This window comes from Nothoprocta perdicaria, unplaced genomic scaffold (assembly GCF_003342845.1).
Source record: "Nothoprocta perdicaria isolate Ctin4 unplaced genomic scaffold, notPer1 scaffold_68, whole genome shotgun sequence".
Classification (NCBI taxonomy): domain Eukaryota; kingdom Metazoa; phylum Chordata; class Aves; order Tinamiformes; family Tinamidae; genus Nothoprocta; species Nothoprocta perdicaria.
In genome coordinates this window covers 2,104,705-2,120,793 of record NW_020455954.1, presented here as the reverse complement: position 1 = coordinate 2,120,793, position 16,089 = coordinate 2,104,705, and the positions used below count along the sequence as shown (strand labels likewise).

The following is a 16,089-nucleotide window of genomic DNA, read 5'->3' as shown; positions in this document are numbered from 1 at the left end:
CACCTCTCGCCTCCTCTCTCCGCAGTGGGCGCCGCGGCTGAGCGGCTTCTGGCTGCGCCTCTTCGCGCACGTGGCCAACACGGTGAGCGGCGGCGGCCGTTTAACGGTCCCCGGCGGAGGGGCGCGGCGGTTGGGCCCCCTGGGTCCTCCGCGCTGGGTCGGGAGAGGGAAACCTGCGGGGTGCCGGCGTTGTCACCGTGGGGGAGAGCAAATGCGGGATAAAGCAACCGGGAACGGCGCTCGGACATGGAGGAGTCCTGATCCCCGAGTGCTTCTGCTTCTCTTTTATTTTGTGTAGGGAGGCTTAAGGCAGCGGAGCTCACGCTTGCCTGGCTGTTCCGATGTTCCCAAGCCTTTTCCCAGGACTGTGCTGATTCTGCAATGCGTGGTGATATAAATATCTCCATAGATCTAAGCTTGCGGGCCTCGCCTCGGGCTTGCACGGCGCCACGCTCCCTTGGTGTGATTTGGAAATGCCACCTGGAGCTGCTAGAACAGGATGGAGCGCGGCTGGTCTGGGCCTGCGGGTATTGCTCCATCGGGTGCCTGCGTAGTCAAAGGGGGCTCCTGCTCCCGTGGAGTCCCGTGTGCCAGAGCCCTGGCGCAGGCTGCCCAGGGAGGCTGTGGAGTCTCCTCCTCTGGAGATCTCCCAAACCCGCCTGGATGCCGCCCAGTGCCCCGTGCTCTGGATGTCCCTGCTTCAGTGGGAAGGTTGGACTAGATGATCTCTAGAGGTCCCTTCCAACCGTGAATGTTCTGTGGTTCTGTGAGTCCCTGCTGCTCTCCGAGTGGACCCGGTTTGGAGCAGGAGCTGGTTCAGTGACTCCTGCAGGGTAGTCGGGGCTGAATGGTGACAGAAGAGATGCTAATAGTGGGATAAGCTGAATGAGAGTAAGCTTCTACACCCTACCTGCTGTGAATGTGGGAGGAGAGGGAAAGGCATTTGAGGCCAAGTTTGTAGCCTGAGATAAGTATATTTCAATTATATTTTGATTACGTGTCACAGCATGCTCTTTGGGATACTTACAGGCCAAGGCTACGGCTGTTGTGAGTCCATCCGACATTCCTTGTCCAGTGAGGAAGGGGCTGAGGTCAAAATAGATACAAACAAGTGTTTCTGCCCTTTTCTTTCCTAGGCTTTTGGACAGATCATCTTACTACCTTTCTTGCTAAGGTAAGAGTGGGGATTTTTTTCCCCTTTAAGTTGCTGTATTGAGGTGCTTGCAGTGCATAACCTTTTGTAAGAAGGAAACTGCATAACTTGAATGAGATTATCTCATAGTGGTTATTTACTAGATTATTGTTTAACTGCTGATTTGAGTGGCCCTCAGAAGAAATTAACATTTCACAGCCATCCTGGTGCTGTGAAACTTCCCTGAACTGCTTCTTACTGTATTCTTGTAAAAAAGCAGCCTTTCTTTCCAACCTAAGTATGCAAATCCACTCTGTTCATTACCAGCTTCAGTGGGGAAATAAGGTCAGACACAAAGTTTGGAGTTTTTAATATGTTTTTTTGAGGTATTACACTTTTAGGTTAGTCTTTTCTTCTCTGTCACTCCTAGGAGTTTCTATTTAGTCAGAATATATGTTTTTCAAGTGTACTTCACTCTGAAAACCACTGAGAGTGTCAAGAACTGCAGCATCACACTTAGTTTGTATGTGTTGCCTGCAAGGTGGATTATCTCTGCAGTTTCCAAGACACAGAAATATGTTAAGCACTCTTGTTACACTTGAATTTTTGCTTCTGGGCATGCTACAGGGTTTTCTTTGACTGAATCAAACTACTGTCACTGTTATTATACAGTGAGTTGTTCCTTGACATTTGTGGCAGGGTCTTGATTCCCTTGCTTTGTTACCTATTCCAAGACTAAACTCTCGCTATGACCCCTGTTATATTTCATTATAGATGTGTTACATTGACACAGGTCATGGAATAGTCTGAAGAGGTGCTTATTTTAACAGAATTAGTGCTTGCATAAATGGGTTTTACCACTTTCTCCTTGTCTTTTGCTCCCCACTCCTTTTCGTTTGTGGGTGCAATGTGTAGAATTAAAGTGAGTGGGGAAACTTTCATTGGCTCTTTTCCAGCTTCAGCTGATGCAGGCTGGCTGGCCTTATGTCAAGAGGTAGGCGGTTTTGTTAAGCAACCAAAGTAGGCTTTGTGCTACCAAGAGGAAAGCGTGAGAGATCATCTTTCAAGTTTAAGATGTTGCTCCATACTGTGAGAAGCAGGCTGCTGAAGGAAAATGTCCTAGAATTAAGTTACCTTAAAGCAATCTTAAAAAAAAATCAAAGCCACTGTAGAACTTGCAAGCTCCAGCGGTCCTTGTCTGTCTTTCAGACTGAACAAATTCTCCCTCTTGCGTTCCCTTGATATTCATGAAGATCCCACGTTTATCCCAGAGGTTGCTGCAGAGCTTACAGAGGACAAGGGTGAGGCTGAAAACACTTCGGACGTTATCAAGCAGCTGCTAGATGCAAGGTCAGTCAGGGATGTGTGGGAGTGGAGTGGTAGATCACATGTGTTGATGCTATTATAGTGGTGGGAAGCTCATTGTCAGTAATCTGTATTAAAACCCCTTTTCCTACACCATGCTACTTTTCAAAAGTTATCACTGTTTCAAGAGAAATCAACAGTTTTACCACTGTTCCTTCCTTCCTGTAACTCATAAGTTGTTAGCAATATAAAATTTCTACAAATTTCCTGAAGTCTCTGTAGTGGGGAGAGACCAAATTCTGCAAGTCCCTGCCTCGCTGTGCCTCTGGTTGCACATGCAGAGCAGATGTGCTTAGTGGTTGGCTAGTCAGCACGTCCATCCCTTCAAGTGAGTTTGCAGTTTCTTGCCTTCAAGGAGTCATAAAGAGAACATAAAGGAAGGAGGTTGCTGGGAGGAGAGAAGGAATGCAGGGCACAGAGAAAACCACCCATGAGAGTTTAGGCTTTGTTAGCCAGGTTATTTTGAGAACTGCCTGTTCAGCTTCTTGATATACTTGAATAAATCCCCCTAGATTAGGGGTGAAAAGTTACTTGGGTTTGTGTGTCTCACTGAAAACTGATGCTGCGATGGGCTGAGGGCAGCTGGACTGCTCTGGGTGCTCTCCCCATCTGCTTTTGTCCTCAGTCGTGGACCTGTCCAGTGGTTACTGAGGAAGTGACCTAAGTCTGTGAGCTACACCCCATCCCTGATAGTCATTTCTCACTTGCAGCAAGACCAGATTTTCTCTCTGAGTCTTTAGGACAGAGCAAGGAAATACTTTCATCAGCCTCACTTTGCAGGAAGGAGTGTATTTCTTGCAGGCACTGGTCAGGCTCTGTGTCCCCTGCTCTACCATCAATATTGATATATTGCCTATTATTATAGGCAAGTTGCTTGAACCTTGCCTCTTCCCTGCGTAGTATCTTATGGTACCTTATGCTTTCCTGCTCAAGGATATAGCTGGATTGAGTGATAATATGGAGACGTCACAGGAGTAGTAGTTCTAGCTGGCTCTTCCCATGTTTTCCTCTGCTTTCCTATTGTGATGAGAAATGCCCCATTTCATAGGTGCTAGAGCGACAGGCTTGATCTTTAAGCAGCTTGCAGATGTAAATTCCTATGTGTGCTGCATAGCGCCTCTTCCCTCTCGATATGGACTGCTATATATGGAGTGCTCTATATGCACTGCTGGGGCAGAGATCCTGAAAATCAGTTTGTCAATATATTCTAGCTGTTGTGTATTGTTCCAGTGATGAGCAGCAAATGTAAACCTGCAATAAATTTCAACCAACTGCTTTCTTGCTCTGTGAAGCAACAGTAGGTATATGAAGCAACGCGAACCCATTGGCAATATTGACCCCTTATTTCTGCAGCACCCTTGGTATACGTGGAGTTTTGGCATGTCTGCATGGAGTCTGAGCTGAAATGTCTGGGCTGGCAGCCCAAAGAATGACCATGAAGTGGAGTGGAAGTGAGCAGTGCTCAACCTGTGTTGGACTGGGCCTCTGGAATCTGCAGTCCTCGGGGGCCTGTGCGCTCTGGTGACTTAGGCACTACAGTTGCCCCTCTGATCTTCTCTTTGCAGGCCTGATTCTGCCAGCGATGGGTTTAGCTTCAAAGGAATCAAAGACTACCTGGACTGCTACCGGTAGGTCAAATTATGGTCTGGGAACAGTTTATCTTGGTTGTTCCCCTGCTTGTTGTTCCACAAGCTCTCTCATATTCCTTTGTTAGCATTGTCCTTGAGGTACCACTGCTTAACACCACCTTCTGCAGTCCTTTCCCTCTGAGAGAATAACAAAGGAAAGCCAGCCTGGGGAGCTGGCGAAACTCTGACAAGCGCCACAGGGATATTTACATGCCATTACGCTTAGATTATTGTCAGTGCTCTCTGGGAAGAATTTCTACATACTTTCTATTTTGCCCAGACAAGTGAGAGGGAAGGAGAGGAAGGTTCATCTGGATGACGAGAGTTGCTCATTCTGCAAGTCTCTGACAAGTCCCTGTGGTGCTCGTGCTCCTGCAGGCAGTTTGGTTGTACTCAGCCAGCAAGTCTGTCAACATCAGGAGCAGCTGAATGCATGTGGCCCTGCAAGCTCTTGGTTGCTCAGTAGCTCCTAGCAGCCTCTGGCACACGTGACCAGATGTGCTGGGCTCAGACCACACTTCCTGGCACGCATTCCTCAATGGCCACCTCTGCCAGAGAGCTCTGGCCTTGGTGCAAAGGGCTGATGTGACTACCTAGTGTTCAAGGCTCTTGCTGATTATGAGGCTTGAGTGCCAGTGCCTGGTCTGCTTATGGGGTAATGTAGCCTCTTGCCAGGGGGAGGCAAGACCTGTGTGTTAAAGGTGGGTTATAACAGTGCTCCTGTGGCTCTGTCATGGGCAGTGTGCTGTAAAGAGGGCCGACCTCTCAGACCTAGCTCATGAGGCTGGGAGTTTCGTAGCATTGGGCTTTCCAGAGCTTGAGGGCTCTCTAATGCTCTTGGCCATGTTTCCCTATTCACCCGGTGTTTGGGAAAAATCTGGGTTCCTCCTTTAAAGAAAGGAGTCTCCTGTCTGGATGTGTTGAGGACACACGTTGTAGGCTGTGCTGAAATTAATCACCACCTACAGATTCCTGCCTAGTTCTTTGTTACAGAAGTGACAGCTGCCACCTTGCTACATATAAGAGGCAAACCCTGTGCATATATATGGTGTGGGGGCACCTTACAATGAAGTCCCAACCTCTCCTATCCCCTAGGAGCGGGAAGCTGACACCGTCTCAGGTCGCAAAGAACATCATTGCCGTGCTGGAGGACTGTGACAAATCTACGCCTCCGCTCCGAGCGATAGTGCAGTGGGACCAGGAGCAGATAATGCTGGTAATGCCTGCCTGCCCCAACAGCAGTAGCCTCCATTAGAAGGGGGAGCAGATCTGCTGCAGGTGTAGTCCTCACAGAAGTACGTATGTTTTTCCGCCCCCTTCGGCAGAGGTCTGCAAACAGGTTTGCTTCCTTTCCTCCAAAGACAGCTTTCATTGAGACAATCTATTTTTCTACTCAGTCACTATGTTTGAAACAAAGCTCCTGGGCTTTTGTGGCATCTGTTAGCAGCATAGAGGCCTCTAAGCAATAGTTTTTCATCAGAGACTGGTGGAAAATGAAAGACATTTATAGTTGGGCTTAGCAGCAGCCTAAAAATGGCCATTTGTATTTCTACTCTAAAACTGGTAATGATCTTCAGTTCAACTATTTTTTTTCCTCCCCTCTGTGCAGATGGCTGAGGCCTCCACTACTCGTTACAAGAATAAATGTACCCTATCTCATCTGGATGGGATCCCAGTGTGCCTGAAGGAAGAGTTTAAAGTGGTGGGTTTCCTTTTCTAAGTAGTCGCTTCATGCTGTAGGGCATTCTAGGAGCTTGATTTGTTCCTTCTTGTGAAGGAGCTCAAAGCAGCCCATTTCAGGCAGCTCACAGTAGCTTTTTTGCTCCTGCAAATACAAGGTGGTCAAGCTGTGCAACTCACTGCAGCAAGGTTTTAAGAGCAGCAGCTCAGCAAAAGCCTGAGAAGCTGTTTGCAATAAAGGTAGTACGTAGGTTTGTGACTGGTGGTTCCCAGGTGAAGACAGAGCTTGGCAATGACAGCCATGCTCCATATCTGCTACTAATCTCTTTAGTCTCTAGGGAGTTCAATGTGGGGTAGGGTGGGGAACCATCCCTTACCTGACAAAGTGAATAAATACATCTGTAGCAGTAGCAGGAACTGCATGGATTTCTCAGGCACTAACTCTGCCCCACTGGCTAAACATCTCCCTCCCCTTACTTTCAAGGACATACGTGTCAGAAATATGCAAGTTACTCTCAAAATCCAAGCCATGGGATATTTTGCGTGTGGCCTAGCAACAGTCCTTATTAAGTATTCCTGACAGTGCCATCAAGCTGTCATAGGCTCTGCAGATACCTACCCTTAGGGTGGGAGTCCTCTTTATGCACAGAACTCTTCCACTGTTGTAAACACTGTGGAAAGTGTTTAGCGTATCCTGAAAATGAGCCCACCTGGAATTTTATCACCTGTCTAATCTTAGTGCCTTTGCTTGAAACACTGCAGCTCCTTCCGCAGGCAAGTGGAAAGGAGAATGGCTGTGTGCTGTGGGGCAGAGTATCTGTTCTGCAGCCTGTGGGTGTAACAACTGCCTTGCTCTAGATTGCCCGTGTGTTTCTGCTGCTCTGTATCATGACAGTAGAACGGCTTCTCTGCATGTAGGAAGGATCAAAAGTTGAAGTTCAATGTCCCTCCTAACAGAAACCAATGCGGAATGAGATGAAGAATGAAGCTGCTTGGCTATGTCTTAACTCTGAGGGTTGTGATGTCTGAGATTTGGGGTGGGGGTAAACGGTGAAGCATGTGCATGTGCTTGCCTGCCTGACCAGGGTTTTAGGATGCATGACAAGGTATCTTCTTGCTAAGGTGCCTTACCATCACCGAGTGGGAACAGAGTATCTTGGGACAGAGCCTGAAACAGAAGATGCTACTGTGGCTAAGAAGCTGCGAGAGGCTGGAGCTATCATTATTGGGGTCTCAAACATGCATGAACTAGGGACTGGAACAAGTGGATGCAACCCAAATGGGTAAAAATCCTTTTCCCCTTCCTTCCCCTTCCTCTGCCATCCTTAACCAAACTAAGTTATCCTTAACCAACTAAAAAAGCCAAAAGACCTACCCAGACCTGACAGGGAATGGTGCAAAAATAGGAAAAAGATGTGAAAATAAAACTGACAAAGTGCCCAGTGAAGTGAGGAGCCCTGGGAATATGAAAACCCAGCATTGCAGATTGGAAAGTCAGGACAATTGTAGAAGCCCAAAGGTTCCTGAAACTAAAGGAACAAGAGGATCAAAATGGTGGCTGTTGAATAATGATGTTGCTTTGCCAAGACTTACAGACTTGGAAGCATAAATGTTTACAGGATAAGGGATAGGTGAAAGCTTCAGGGACAGAAAACAAATAAACAGTATTCAGCTTAATCACAGTAACAGAGAAAGGCCCTTAATGATGAGAAGAGGTACAGCTAGCTCAGGAGAGCTTACTGTTTTTATTTCCAAAACAGGTTCCTGTAATGTTTTAGTTCTGTGATTTTTCCAACTATAGCAAGCTGAGGACAGCTCTTCCAGAGCAGTGGTCCTGATGGCCCTGATGAACTGTGTGCATGCATAGACAGAACCAGGACCCCCTCCTCATCTATTGCAGAGTGCCAGGGCATTTCCCCTTGCGTGGGCTCTATCAGGCTATCCTCCTTTCAAGGTGGCAGGCCTCTCTGGTGGATGGGCACTGTGGTTGGACTAGGAAGTTTGAGGTCTCTGCTCTGGAAGGAAAAAGGGCAGAGAAGGGGATGCTCATCTGCTCGTGATACACTAAGAGCTGGTCAGCAAGTTGCCCATCCTTTGGAAATGTGTAATGCTTAACATGGTACAGCACCATCATAAAGAAAAGAGCTGGAATGGCATCCTTTCTCTTCCTTTGCTCTTCCTCAAATAGGCTGCCTATGAGAACAGGAGACTGGACTCAGCTACAGATCCTTTGTGGGACTGATTTTCTAGGGACAGAGAATTTTATGGGATAGAAGTATGTTTTTTTTACTGGGAGAACTGAATCCCTGACTTGTGTTTCTGGATCTTCCCTGCCCTATAATGCATTTGGCCTTTCCTAGAAAAAGATTCCATAATGCTTGTCTGCCTCAGGTACCACAAGATCCCAAGGAATCCCTACAAGCCTAATCACTACACAGGTGGGAGCTCCAGTGGGTCGGCGGCAGCTGTGGCAGCAGGTAAGTGGCCCTAAGTTGAGCTCAGGGGTGGGAAGAGGAAAGGCCTGAGCTTCAGGCATTGGCTTCTTATGAGGGAAGCTGGGGGGAAACTCCTAGGCCAGCAGAGATCTCTCTGCACTGTCTTGGCCACAGCTGGCAGCAGGCTGGAAGGGACAATGTGACACCTCTCTGATCTCAGACCAGTTTTTTTTTTTTTTTTTTTTGGTAGGTCTCTGCCCTGTGGCTATTGGCACAGATGGAGGAGGCTCTGTGAGGATTCCTGCTTCATTCTGTGGCGTGGTAGGGCTGAAAGGTAGTGCCCCTGCAGTCATGACGGGGGGACTTTTGTTTCCTGCATCAGATAGGAGGCCACAAACAAGTGAGGCACCGTGTGTTCATTCCTGTCAGCAAAACCCAGCCACAGAAACTCCAGATACAACACCCTGTGGTATAACATCCTGGGTGGGATTGGCAGAATTTAAATGTTCCTAGTACTGACCACTGAACAGAGATTCAAAAAAGTATTAACTTCTCTGAGTGAGCCAAATGCTCAACAAAACACACGTACTGCTTTTCTTTCTACTCACTTTTCTATCCTCATCTGCGCATCTGCTGGGACATTTTCCCAACTTGGTCAGGTATCCATGGTAAGCTAGTGAAAAGATGCTGTACTAAACATGGATTCCCATCACCTCAATTAGATGGGGAGGTTGAGACTGCTCAGACTCCTATCTGTTACGTTAAACTGGGTAGGAGGCTGGTACCAAACCAGGATGTAGACTTATGTGTCAAGGATGCATGTTTGCAAAGGAGTTTTTCTGACAGGAGGGGGAACATGCCCCGGAAACTCTGCACAGGGCAGAATTGCAGCCTGGAGGATGGAGAGATGGGCAGAATTGCCGGTTGAAAGAGATACTGGATTTTTGGAAAAGTTTTTCACCCTTTAGGATCTTGGCTGCTTCATTTGAGACCTAACACTCAAACCAACACTTTGTTTTTCCATTGTTTACAAGCACTTGACTTGATTCAACTTGACTCGTGACAGGAAGATCATGACACTTACGACACATGTAGCTGGTCAGAAAGAGACAACAAGAACACTCACAGGAGACAACCGGTGTTAGGCATTAAGTCTCACTGGTGAAGCAGTGAGATCTTCAGAAGCAGTGATCTGCACCCAGAGTCCAGCTTCTCCTCCTGTTGATAATTCTGGTTCTGCCTCTTCATCCTTTGCACCATAAGTGCTGCTTCTGTATATCTGAATGCATGCGTTCCATAAATCCCTGTACATGTTTCCTCTTCACTAGATCAGTTCTTATGGGTGGAAATGGTTTCAGTATTTGAAGTTACGAGTCTCGTCTTCACTGATGAGAAAGACAGTCAGGAGAGCTGGGTTTTGAATAATCAGTGTTCAGGCTGGGAAACACCTCACAGAAGTGACTGGCAGCGTGTATTGCTTACTGTCAAATGCTGAGGAACATGACTGGAAGGGCCAGAACCGTCCAGGTGAGACCATGTCAGCAACTGCTTGTTACTGCCTTGCATATCTACCTGTGTGTTTCTTTTTCTCAAGGTACCTTTGGGCGGATCAGTTCTCACGGCTGCCTCCCGCTTTCCTATTCCACCGTCAGTGTGGGTAAGAACCCACACTCCAGGGACCTCACTGTGTGCTGGTGTTGCTGCTCGGGGATGCAATTTGTGCCTACACAAAGCCTTGGAAAGCTGGTCCTGTTTGTCCCTTGCCACACACTGATTTTTCTTTGCCAGGCCCTATCTGTACCTCGGTGGCAGATGCAGCTATTGTGTACAGCGTGCTTGCTGAGCCGGATCCACTCTGCCCGTATGGTAGGTGAAACCTCTCCCTCCGTCAGCCGTAAGATCGGCCTTCCCGGAGGTATCCAAGATCAAGAGAGGAAGTCTTGTTTGTTCCCTGCAGGACTAAAGCAGCCCAAAGCAACCCTGTCAAATATGTGCGCACCGGACCTGAGGGGCTTAAAGCTGGGAGTGGACTGGACGTTTTTTAAGGTACCTGTCCTTTTTCTCTCCTCTAGATGCTTTGCAGGATGGGATTTTGAAGGAATTCAGCATGGTCAGTGCCCCTTGCCTGTCAACTTGAGAGCTCCTCGTATTTAGTTCTCTATTTAGAGAGGAATATGGTTCAGGGGAATTTATTATCCACCGGGATGACTTTCTTTCCTGGGACAGGCCTCTGAGCAAAGGTCAAGGGGAAATATGAGGGAAGCTAATGACTCTATCCAGTTGATGGCGATGTGCTTCCTCATATTAGTACTTGCCTTGGAGGTGATGCTTCTGAACTGCTTCCAACAAGTAATTTGTTTAAAAACAAATGAGGTAAATTAGTTTATCCATTTGGTTACAACACTGTAGCTGCTGCTGCACAGTATTTCATCATTCCAATGTAGAAACTGGACTGACAAGCTAGTACTGCTCGGCAATTGCAATGCAACCCCACAGAGGTGCCCAGGGTTTCCTCCCTGGGCGAGAACGAGGGCTCTTCCTGGCTCTGTCTCGGTGTGGAGGAGGAACATCCTCTCCCCTGGAAAGGGAGACCACTCCTTCTCCGTGCAGTTAGAGCCTCCAAGCTGCCCAAAAGGAGACAGAAACAGGAGTGAAGCCATGTCCTAGGGGGAGGGAGTGCAGCTATGAAAATCTCTTTCTTCTTTCTCTCCAGGCGTGTGATGCAGAAATCCTGTCCATCTGTGAGAAAGGTAAAAAGCAAACGCGTGTCATGTCGCTCCATCTATCCGAGGCCTTCGGATCACTCGGTGCTCCTTTCGGGCACCCATTAAAGAGGTCTGGCTTGAAGTCCTTTATAGGAGATGCTTAAAACTGTCTGGCTGGACACACAGCAGTAGCCTTGTACTAGGGAAATCTTCCTGACTACTGAGGGTTAAAAAGCACGGCAGTTGTAGGCTCGCCTGCTTACAATGGAAGAATGGGCTCTAATGTGCTAAGTCTCTGTCTCTCTATAAAGGCCACTCTGTCTGTGCTTATTAATGCTCACTCTGCAAGCTTCAGTGGTGAAAGACTCTGAGCAGAGGGACTTGTTTGGCAATCCACTGATTAGCAGGAAAGATAGGGCCAGGTCTTTACGATGCATCCAGTCACGTGGTGTTTCCTTGGAATCGGCCAAAGAGGACCATTCGGGTGGCCTTGTCAAATTTTAGACTAAGCAAAACTGAGCTCCCAGTGTGTACTGGGAGAGGAGACAGGCTCCAGAGTCTCTAGCAGAACAGCTGACCACATTGGAACTGAGGTGATTCACAGTACTTGGGCTTTGCTAGCCTGAATTGTCTTTAACTTCCTTATTTTAAGCTCTTATTTCTGTAGACACAGAGTGCTACAGACTCTGCAACATCCTTGCACTCAGAGATCCAAAAGACAGTGTGAGGCTTTAAAGTGCCCAAGAGGTTCCCTGAAAACACAGCTCCTCTCCCAATGGCATGCAGCTTCAAAGACAGATGGTTAGTTATCCTACTTATCCATCAGAAGAATTCAGAGATCTGGCCTTCCTTCCACAGGGGGAAGAGTTTTATTACGAGGGACACACCATATGTCAGTGAAATAGGCAAGCCTGGGAGTTTATAAACAAGTTGGGATCAAAGAATGTTGTTCTTCATACGATGCTAAACACTTGTTTTTCACCAAAGTGCTGATGTTCAGCTTTGCTGAAGTGTGTTAGGATTTGGCAGCCCTGTTCTGCTGACTTGGTCTCTGAGCCCGTCCTAAGATTCTCCTACCACTGTTGTTCAGAATAGGCTTTGAATGCGAATCTCCTGGTGCTAAATAACCGCTTCATGCCCTTACATTACTGGTCATGTCAAGTGCTCCGGGGAGCATTTTCATCCCATCTTTACTGTCTCGGTTATCTGGGAGATGGAGGGAGGAGATAAACTTGCTCAAAATGTAGTGGGTGAGTTATGAGCCTGCCTTTTAGCGCCCAACATGGCTCTGCTGGAGTGCTGGAGCACTGAGATCCAGTTAAGCCTAAAGCTTTTAAGTGTCGGAACAGCAGCCTGCATGCCACACGATGCACTGAAGGCCTAGGGAATTTCTGACTTTGCAGGGGAGTGGGACTTTCCGCCTCCGGTAACATTTGCTGAACTCAAGGGTGCTGCCTGCTCAACCTGTTGTGTCCTCAGCTGTGGAGTTCCTGCGGAGCCAGGGAGCCAGCGTGGTTGAAGTGTTTCTTCCGGAGATGGAGGAGGTGCGAGTGTCTCATGGAATCTCTATCCTCAGTGAGATGAGGGACTTCCTGCAGCCTGACTTCAACAAACATTTCCATCAACTGGTAAGTAGTGGAATCAGGGTTAATGCATATCCAGTGCTTAACACTAGCAAGAAACGTGGGGTTCTTCTGCTTTTCCTATGTCAAAGCAACCGCTGGGGGACTACTCATACAGGAATGTTGACCTAAAAGAGAACTCCAGAAATATCCAGCCCAGTTTCTTGCTCTTAACCACATCTCTAACTGTCATGACCAATGCAAAACTCTTCCTGTCACCATGGAACACTGTCCAAGTGTGCAAAGATGTGAACTGCGGTTGCTAGAACTGTAAGGTGCTTGTTGCAACGTTAATAAGGATGAGAAAGGTCGGGAGAAAAGAGGGAGTTGGTTAGTTTTTCTTACCATGTGCTTGTCTAAAACAAGAAGATATTGTTAACTAGCTAGCTGCAAGCAGAGCCATGACCAAGGATTCCTGTTTCAGAATCTGGAGACTCGGATCAGCCTGGCTGTGGCTTGCCAGTTCACAGCTCTGGACTATATTACGGTGAGGAACATGCTGTGGTGGAGGCTGGCGGGGAGGGTTCACTTAATCTCCTTGGGCATGGGCTGTGGAAATACATTATCTAGCAATCTGGCCTCCTGCTGTGGGGACACGCTAAATGGTGGGGCACCCCAGAGGCCCCACCACTGGGACGGGTTGGTGTATTGCACGTTGAGTCCCAACTACAGGAATGAACCCATCGGTGCAGGCTTTGGGGCTGTCAAAGGTGAGCCCTGTGAACCAGGAGACCCTGTCAATAGGAGTCCCTCTGTTCGCAGGCAAATCGGCAGAGGACCCGGAGCATGGGCTTCTTGCGAGAGATTTTCTCCACTGTGAACTGTATCCTCACCCCAGGTATTAGCCGTTTTAGCCACGGAGCTGCTCCCAAACAGTTGCACGGTGCATTTTAAGAACAGTTACTTCATTAAGTTCCCCTCCCTACTTTTAAGAGCATGACTTCTGTGCAAAGACTTCGCAGTGCCTCAGGCCTGTAGAGGAAAATGGGTTTGGGTTAGGGTGTGTGCTGCACATTTCTAGACCTGTTGCCCATATCCATGGCAATCAGAAAAGTCCTTCTTGGTAGCTGAAATACAACCTGCAGAGCTGGCATGGTTACACAGGGGCGACTGGACATCTGCTTCTTAGACATTAAGATGGTCACATTCCAACTGAAACCCAGCTGTTCAAATACAAAATCTCAATGATTTTTTGCATCACCCATGTGGATCAAACATGGCTTTAAGGAGCTGAGCTGTATCTTGGTGTCTGCCGACTGCCTGTCTCTTCCCTTCCACAGCTACTGCTTCTACTGCCCCAAGAATCCACGACTCCGACCTCGTGACCGGGTTCAGCGATTTCTCGCTCACAGTGCGGGCCATGAGGTGAGGAGAGAGCTGCTTACGCTGTAGAACCAAGCTGGGGAGTAGCTGGGGACGAGCTGCACTAGCCAAAGGAGCTCAGGCTGGAGAGCAGGACAGCTCCAGCTTAGCTGCCTCCCGCAGAAAGGCTGAGACTGTTGCTGTCCCAAGGCTGGACTGCTGATGGCAGCTTCTCCCCCAGGTTCATGCAGCTTGGCAACTTCACGGGCATTCCAGGGCTGGTGGTTCCTGTTGGATATTCTGCTGCTGGGCTTCCTATCAACCTCCAGGTAAGACAGTCCCTCTGAACTGAAGCCACTGTAACCAGGTTCTGCTATTCCATGCAGCACCGTTGAGGAATGTAGAGGGAATGGTAATGAAGGTTTAGCTTCTGAGCGAAGACTTGCTTAGAAGGCAATTCTGTGGCATCTAGGAGTTGGATTTCTCTTATCTTCCAGTTTACCTGTATTACTAACCACCTGGCTGCCCCTATCATCTGTCACTACTCTTCCCTCTTTCCTAATTTTCAGTTACGTAATTTCTCTGAGCCCTCCCTTGTTCTTCTCCTTTTGAAATGGTGTCATGTAAATGAAAGTGTGTTTTTCAGCTGTCAGAGCTGCCTTTATCCAAAATGCAGTGCTGTCCCACTTACTGGGGTAAGAGGGAAAAGCCTGGGCACTTCTGATGCTGCTACAAGTTATTTTAGCCATAATCTGCAGGGCTTTCAGGAGGGCCTTCCCTTCCTGCCATTTCTTTCCCTCTCTCTCCTAGGTCATGACAAAATGGTGGGATGAAGCTACGCTGCTCAGGGTTGGCCTGAAGCTGGAGCAGTTTCGTCACCAGACCAAAAAACCCTCCGTTTATTATGACATCCTTGCATGATGGGTGGCCAATATCAGCAATATTCTAACTTGTTGTTCCTAGTCTGACCTGTAAGTGTAAGAGTGGACTTATTTTCAGTGATTACCTCAATAAGTTTAGCAGCCCCACGAGAAGAAAGGGGAGGAAGACTGATTTAAGCAGGCATTGATGTGAGCAGAGTTCTGCTCCCTTTTGGGTAGGGGATATTCCAGGTTATACTGGGGAGACCACTTGTGCTAGCTCATTCCTTTTTTTCTGCCAGCTGGGGAAGCTGCAACCATTTTCTGCAACCGCTTTTCCTGGATGGCTCTTATGTGTAAGACGGAAGGCAGGTGGATTGTGCTCAGGCAGCTTTACATGGAAAAGCCACAATCCCGAGTCCTTAAACCTTCTCAAAGGACCTTCTCCCCTGCCCTAGGATGTAACAAAGCGACTCCTGCAGGAGAAAGGCAGCTTCCCCTATAGACACATTCCCAGGGCTTTAGCACCTCATTCCCTTGGAATGAAGAGGATCTCAGCAGGCTTGCCAGAAGGAGTTAACACTCAGAGCCTTCTCCTGTTACCCTCCTTATCAGATATCCGAGAAGGGAAACTGCTGGCCTTGTGATGAGGCTGCTGGAGGAGCTGTCAGCAACAGAAAAGCGCACTGCATTCTTACATAGCTTGGACGGAGAGGAGGAACAGAGGGAGGGAGTGCAGTTTCTCCCAAAGCTTAGCTTGTCTGTTGCTTTCTCAGTTTGTTTTAAGTCACCTTTAAAGAGAGCTTGCACCTTACTGATGGCTAAAGTTGGCAGGCAGATAGCATCTGAATGGAAAAACCCCAAACACGACCTACTTTTCCCTTAATTACTTACGTCAAAACCTCAACAGCTAGCAGCAGCTGTTAGCAGCATCCATAGCTGAAGTAATGAAACTTGATAATGTCTTTTGTCTTCAGTTCCCCTGTATGATACTACCAGCACTATCATTCACGAGATACTAGTATAGTTCAATTCTATGAAGAGCAGATTTTAAGAGCACAATATTTCCCCTAATATTACCAATAACTTATTGAACACTTCTAAAATACCTTAGTATTAATATGCCTGCAAGATGGAACACTGGTAAAGTGCATCGTATGGAAATAGCAAGCATTGACCAGCACTTGACAAGAATAAATTTCTCCAAGAAACATTGCTGCTTGCAGAAAATACCGGAGGAATATTTGCCGATTTAATCCTGTAGGGGTTAGAAAGGGCAGTATGAAACAGTCACCGTCTACAAAAGGAAACTATTTCAAACTTCCTCTTTCCTAAATGAAACACTAATTTAATCTGTAAT

The 16,089-nt window shown here is 47.6% G+C and overlaps 1 protein-coding gene across 1 annotated transcript in view; it reads left to right on the top strand.

Moving 5' to 3' along the window:
• LOC112956861 (fatty acid amide hydrolase-like) overlaps window positions 1–15,975 on the top strand; it is a 17,320-nt gene extending 1,345 nt beyond the window's left edge. The window contains exons 2-20 of the mRNA XM_026050330.1: window positions 26–82; window positions 1,137–1,174; window positions 2,342–2,482; window positions 4,063–4,125; window positions 5,221–5,341; window positions 5,735–5,827; window positions 6,928–7,088; window positions 8,197–8,282; window positions 8,491–8,574; window positions 9,835–9,897; window positions 10,029–10,106; window positions 10,198–10,286; window positions 10,954–10,990; window positions 12,425–12,573; window positions 12,992–13,054; window positions 13,330–13,405; window positions 13,848–13,932; window positions 14,111–14,198; window positions 14,680–15,975. Of these exons, the coding sequence (XP_025906115.1) occupies window positions 26–82; window positions 1,137–1,174; window positions 2,342–2,482; window positions 4,063–4,125; window positions 5,221–5,341; window positions 5,735–5,827; window positions 6,928–7,088; window positions 8,197–8,282; window positions 8,491–8,574; window positions 9,835–9,897; window positions 10,029–10,106; window positions 10,198–10,286; window positions 10,954–10,990; window positions 12,425–12,573; window positions 12,992–13,054; window positions 13,330–13,405; window positions 13,848–13,932; window positions 14,111–14,198; window positions 14,680–14,790 (1,683 nt within the window). The 3' untranslated portion in view covers window positions 14,791–15,975. The remainder of the gene's footprint in view (window positions 1–25; window positions 83–1,136; window positions 1,175–2,341; window positions 2,483–4,062; window positions 4,126–5,220; window positions 5,342–5,734; window positions 5,828–6,927; window positions 7,089–8,196; window positions 8,283–8,490; window positions 8,575–9,834; window positions 9,898–10,028; window positions 10,107–10,197; window positions 10,287–10,953; window positions 10,991–12,424; window positions 12,574–12,991; window positions 13,055–13,329; window positions 13,406–13,847; window positions 13,933–14,110; window positions 14,199–14,679) is intronic.
• Window positions 15,976–16,089: the final 114 nt, after the last annotated feature.